The 6,495-nt window shown below is 45.1% G+C and overlaps 1 protein-coding gene across 1 annotated transcript; it reads right to left on the bottom strand.

Annotated features, from left to right (window-relative positions):
* Nucleotides 1-217: 217 nt before the first annotated feature.
* On the bottom strand, nucleotides 218-712 carry LOC146172202 (uncharacterized). The gene has a single exon (XM_084585999.1). It carries the CDS (start codon nucleotides 710-712, stop codon nucleotides 218-220), a length of 495 nt encoding a protein of 164 aa, XP_084442125.1.
* Nucleotides 713-6,495: the final 5,783 nt, after the last annotated feature.

Raw genomic sequence — 6,495 nt, 5'->3', positions numbered from 1 at the left:
GCAGTGGCGCGGGCAGGAGCGCTCGCGCTAGGCCCGCGAACATTCATTAAACGTCATCTACCATCGTCATCGGTCATGTTCTGTCTCCTGTCTTCATCGGCTTGCCGCTTCGTAACAATATTACTGGATTTACATATTTTGCCTACATATTCAAATGCTCCTTCAGGCTCAAGCCTCATGCAGAAATGAAAAAATTAGACACTAAATGTTGTTCACTTCACGCTATTATGCTAATGATCATGCGCACCTGTGGTGGTAGGCGCTGCAGGAAGAGTTCCCAGAGGAGTTTGCTGTCGTGTGAAGAAGCGTAGTCTCTAGCCAGGGCGGTCATGCGACGCAACAGCTCGGTAGGTCTTCGATCTCCGAGCTCTTCTGAGGCAAGGAGCTGCTGCAGACGACGCGGCTCCGCTTCAGAAGTTCGCTGGATAAGCGTTGTCCGAAGATGATCGTAAGGATGATCGGTTAGCGGAGAGCGGAGTACATCACGAACAATCGCAGCAGTAGTAGGCGTGACGGCGTCAATGACTTGGTCGAACATGGTAATCTGTGAAGTGACGCAGTGCCGGCTGAATAAGGCCTCGATGGTGAGGAACCAAAGTTCAGAGTCCGATGACCAGAAGTCAGGGAGCTTGAGAGTGGAGAGCGCGGACTCATGAGGTGGCGCCATGTCAGGCGACGGAGACGGTACATGAGTGGAGGAATCCGTGGCCATGGCTTACACGATCGAAGGTATAGGCGGGGTCTCAAGCTCCGGGAGCTGGTAGGCCTAGCGAAGCGGTTGATACAAGCGCAGGGGAATGAGTAGAGAGCGAAGACTAGAAGTCCAGGGTCATCAAATTTGTGGAGATGAACCACAGACACACTCGTTGTCGGGTCCCCACAAATGAATTCGACAGAACTCGTTGACCCAAGCGGGGACGCGTATTTCCAAACCCTATCCCGTAGGAGCACTCGAGTAGACAACACTCTGGAGCGTGAGCTTTCTGAGCAGCGTCACCTGACAACAAATAGTGAAAATATTGTCAAAACAAATAAGAGCGCATTTAAATGACACTGGTCCCGTCGCTTTTGTGGCTCAATTTATTTCCTCACTGTACGGTTTTCCTTGGAATACCTATACAGTCTATCCAGAAGACAGATGACAAAAGTTCTTATTGAGACATTATTTCCTGTACCGATGTATAGGCACCCTTACCTGTCCTTTCTAGACAATAGTATATTAAAGCGGGTTCAACGAATGTATATACAATTAGCCGCAAAGATTTCTTTTTTTAAACTTCAGACATCAACCTTACCTGTCAAAACGGGGCTTCGTACAAAAGGGACTTCTGTGCCATGATCAGTAGACTGTCGCCGGTGTCATCAGCCAGAAACTATAGATCATTGCTTTGTGTATAGCTGTGATGCAGTGTTTTTTTTGGGACATTCTTCAACGGACTCTCAAAAAGGACACTGATATTACGCCGCCTATAATGTAAGCTTCTCAGGCGCCATGTGACCTTTTTGTGCTCATGGGACTTTTTAGCCTGTAGAATAGCCGCATGACAGATCGCCACGCTGAGCCACCACGTTCATCGAAGTCGCTGTTCAGAGAACAATGTGCTACGGTGCGGGGAGTGTATGCTGCGCAGGATCGACCTCCGGCCTGGTTACCTTTACTAGATGCATGTTATGTTTCCTGGAATTTTAATGTGTGGCCAAGTGAGCGCTCGATGCTGGTGTAACTGAGTATTGACAGGTTGCGGAATGAGACCTGGGTAAATTGCTGGAAGTACGTCCATGCACTACAGAAAAAGAAAAAAGCTTTTGTGGCGCAATGGATTAACACTATTCGTCTCAGCACTGACGCCACTGAAACATCTGTTCAAATCTGTATTGCATTTTTTTCTGAATATTTTTTTATTTAACAAAGTTAAAATAAGTTACTAACACCTTTCCTGAGGTATGTTCCTGTTTAGGTTGTACTATGTGACGTTTTTGGTTGTTAATATATATATATATATATATATATATATATATATATATATAAAACCAGCCACTAACAGAGCCACGAGGTGACGGTATGACGACGATTACACTAAGCAGTTACCTTCACCGTAATTATTTCTTGCCTTCAGTGAGTGTGTTACCTTTAGGTTGCGTTCAGAGGCACTTTAAAGCAGCAAACTATACGGCATCGGTTATACTAAGCAGTTGTATACCTTCACCTATAATAATTCCCTGCCTTCAGTAAGTGTATGTTACCTTTAGGTTGTGTTCATAGACATCAGCAAAAAATCGCCGTTAAACTCGCTGGGTGCGTCATCTGCTCGAGTGCTCCTACGGGAAGTCGTTTGGCGATACGCGGCGGAGACGGGACAGCGAATCGCCGGCATTCAGTCCTGCTGCCACGAAGAACTAACTGCGTGTGCTTGGTAGGCGTGCTGAGGGTGTCGTCTTCTTTTGCGGCGGAACCACGATGGCATGCCACAATTTCAGTACCTCGAAAATGGCGCTATTTCTCGGATTGATTTCAAAAGCAGTGCTCGTTGAATAAATCCTGCTGAAAAATTGTCAAGATGCTGTGATTTAAAAAAAATAAATTGTGCTCGTGATCAGTATTTCTGTTTGCAGAACAAACTAGAAAATGCGCGAAAAACAGCAATTTCGAAAAATATTGGTTGCATGAATCTCGCAACCAATATCTCGCAACGCACTGAATCTCCACCTAAAAACATTGAACTCCGCTCATAGTCCAATATATCTCCTTCTAATACAATATAATGTATTTGAAATAATTTTTGTTCTTAACCGGAAAATATACTTCGTTTCAGTTGAGCGGTATTGCAGTGCAGCGCACAACTCACCTCGGGCACTTCAACAATTATGAGTGCGCTGATGGCACTATTGGATTGATCGGAGCTACAATCCGCACAAAATGGGATTTGGTGCCACAGGAAGTAAAAAAACAAAAATTAACTTTTTTGTCGTTGTCGCTTATGCGTTGGGGTACTGGCCACAGAACAAAGTTCCGGTGAAACTTGACAACTCGTTTAATTGGCTGCACGAATGAAGAAAACTGTACAGAAAATCCTATGGCCGACCGTTTCGTTCGGCGTCTCGCAAGCCACTGTCCCCGCCGCCGCTTGGCCTTGTCTTCCTCCTCTCAAGGTCTTCTTTTGTCTCCTTTTTTTACCTCCTTCGTACTCGGCAGGCGTGCGTGTGTGGGATCTTCGAAGCTCGTATAGTCGCGGCGGATATATGGTTCCGTTCAAAACTGGCGGCGGAAACAGGTCCCATTCTTCTCGTCGCCTCGTCAGCGCCCACTCGCGGCACCCTTGCCGGTTTGAATGTCATTGAAGTTAGGCCGCCAGCGCATCCACACACATACACACTCACGCACACACGCACATAAACATATATTAATAAGCAGCAGCGCGGCCGGCATTCAGGACGGCGAAACTGCGCGGAAACAATTACGTATATACGTCTCTAAGTACCCGCTTCGGCTTTGGCGTTTTCTTTTTGTCCCCGACACAAGTTAGCCGCAGGTTAACTTACATAAACCGATAAACACATGTAAAAGCACTGTTTATAGGCACGGTTTGGCAAGGTTAAAAGAAGTTCACTTTGATCTGCACTGCATGGTTCCTTTAGTTAGTCATCCTAACTTTATTGCATGGAGTGTGTGATTGCTTTAATACAATAACTATATATATTTTACAGTAGATGTTCTTTTATATTAACGTTCTGAATTGATTGCGTTCCCCAAATATGTAAGTCCAAACTGTGCAGCGATCCATTACGTTATTGATATTACTCATTTCTCTTTGTGATTCATTTTAAAACCTTTCATTTTAAAACCTTTATTACACCCAACAACATATCCTTATGACTCAAGCACTGCGACACCTTGCTCATGTTGTCTACAGAAAACATTTGTATAATGTAATGCTAAAGTCACGGTGAAGTTTTTTGTTTTTGAATAATGGGATATCACGCAACCCTTGTGACTTCATACACAAACTTTATGATCCCGAATGAGATGGACCTTCAGTATCACACACGGCATATGCTATCAACTCCAGTTGTATGAGAGCTGAATGAGGCGGGTGACATGCGATGTTGAATGACGGGCGATATCACATAATTTATATGATCTCAAACGAAAATCATTCGACCTTTACATATATATTGTTGAGATCATACACATCAATCAGCTATCGCACATTTCTAATACATTTCTCATACATTTTTTTTCAGTAGGGTTGCACAGTGTGTGCCGGCTGCTTCCTGGCAACAACGCCTCGCACAACGCGAGGGCTATCGAGGATTGGGCCACCCGTGTGCCAGCGCTTCTGAACTGCTCCACACCAACATCCAGGCGCCCCCAAGCTGCTCTCGAGGGAACAGCGGACTCAAGCCCGCAAAATTTGCGCAGCCTTCCGCCACCTCGGCTTTTTATCCACCCACGCCTTTCCCGTCTCAGGCGCTTTTCATGGCAACTACACAGACACTGACCCTCGGAAGTTTAGGAGCTTGAGTGAACTCCCTCGGCGGTACTTAGTCAATTAATCTCACGCAGAGTCTGCATTTGATCGCCATTATTATTCGTAACTTGCGCAGCTACAAAGCGTGAAACAGCCATGTGAAGATTTTGCAGATTGTTCAAATCCGCCATTGAGGCCTTTATTTTGCGTGTAGTTGTGGAATTCCGGTCGGAAATTATCTGGACACTAATGAACGCGTCCATGCCTTGAATATCCACACGGGCGAGCTAGCATCACGTTAAACATTGTTTCAATTAGGTGTGGGGAGGAAGTGGAGAGGGGGCTGCAGTTGCTTGTTAAGCCGAGCACGGCCCCTGAAAGGTATTTGGCAGCTGTGATTTGGACAATAATTACGCCGTTTTCATTGAAAGCAAAATGAACGGCTACATGTAGACAGAGAGAGGTTGCAACCTCTCTCTGTCTGGACAAGAAATGTTCAGCGATTCTCGCGATTTCTTTAGAAGGTCGGAATTCTGTTGATTAAACGTAAAGCGAAAACTGTATAATGTGGCTTATGGGGGGTATTTTTATATGTATATGGCCAGAAGGCAACCCAAAAGGTACACAGACGAGACGAGACGACAAGAACGGCGCTCAAATTCCAAACTTTTATTGCCAATCAATAACGTTCACTTTGAAGATACGGCATCATGGTCAACGCGTGCCCATATAGGTCAGCTCTTTTGCGGGGAAAGTAATAGCTGCGAAACTGACATATCCTTCCTCCCTACTGCATATCAGTTCCGATTCCACTATTCCTCGGGTCATACCTTCTTTCTTTTTTTATAATCAAGGTTCTCGGAGGAACACGGGATCAGTCCTTGTAAGTCAGTCAGTGAGGGGCCCGAAAATCCTTCAACATATTTCCCTTTACGGCATTTTTTACGTTCTTGGCGTGTTCTTTTAACCTTTCATTCAAGCGTCTCCCGGTTTGACCAAAATACGTTTTTCAACATCTTAAGAGAATTTGATATACTACGCCTTCTGCGCATTGAGCGAAAGGTCACCTGTTCCTCCTGGCGCATTTCCGTTGCTGGGTAGCCTCTGGATTGGTTACCCAGCACAGCTTTGAAAGCTTGTGAGGAGCAGAGACCTTCACGTCATGCCGCATCGATACCCTCTTGACTTTGTGTGACAATGTCTGAATGTATGGCGTCACAACTACTAATGAGGGAGTAATTACTCATTGATATCCATTTAAATATTCGACCATCACAGCTACATTTCGTCTACATTGTGTGTGGGCGTCACACTTTTTCACCTCAGTTCGCAATTTTTTTTTCAGGAAGCCTTCAGCTGCCGAGATGAGAATGTGTAGAAAATAACCGGCACTGCGCTGCCTTTCGTCTTGATGGTCGAACGCTTCTGTGATGAGGTGTGTGGAAGTTCTGGCGAGCGCATTCTTGATCGGTAACGTGGCAATGGCTCTGACGGGGTGGAGTTGAAAGGCACAAGGGTTTTTTTTGACACGTGGTTCATGACCGCAGCAGACTTAAAATTTCAATTGTCATTCCTATTTTCGTTTTTTACCTTAGCTACGCACTTGTCACTTCCTCCATTCACTTCAGTGCCTTTGCCCTCTCTTCCTATTCAGATGACGCCTCAGGATTCTCATCCGCCAGTAATGTAGCGAGCGTAGCAACTCAAAGCACAAAGCTTTCAAATGGAATATGGCCTTACCAGGGAAGTGGTATTCTCTGTTAAGGCAAGAAGAAGACACGTATAACAAGAAAACCACTCGGGTGGAAAAGTTTGTGAAGGCTGCCATAGAATCCTCGTTGATGCACAGTGCTGAACAAACGACTTTAAAAACCTAGACTCTGATTTAGTCAACATTAGTTTGAAGCTAGATATAATAGCTAGCATGAAAATACATAATAAAGGTATAATGACGGCATGAAGACAAGCAACAAGGCTTGTCTGGTTTCTTAAAGTGCTGCTCAGTCACTGGAGGAGTAAAACATGC

Source organism: Amblyomma maculatum, unplaced genomic scaffold, assembly GCF_055883805.1.
Source record: "Amblyomma maculatum isolate TAMU_Amacu unplaced genomic scaffold, ASM5588380v1 scaffold_13, whole genome shotgun sequence".
Taxonomy (NCBI): Eukaryota; Metazoa; Arthropoda; class Arachnida; order Ixodida; family Ixodidae; genus Amblyomma; species Amblyomma maculatum.
Note: the sequence above shows the minus strand (reverse complement) of the source record. Positions and strands in the feature narration are given on the sequence as shown.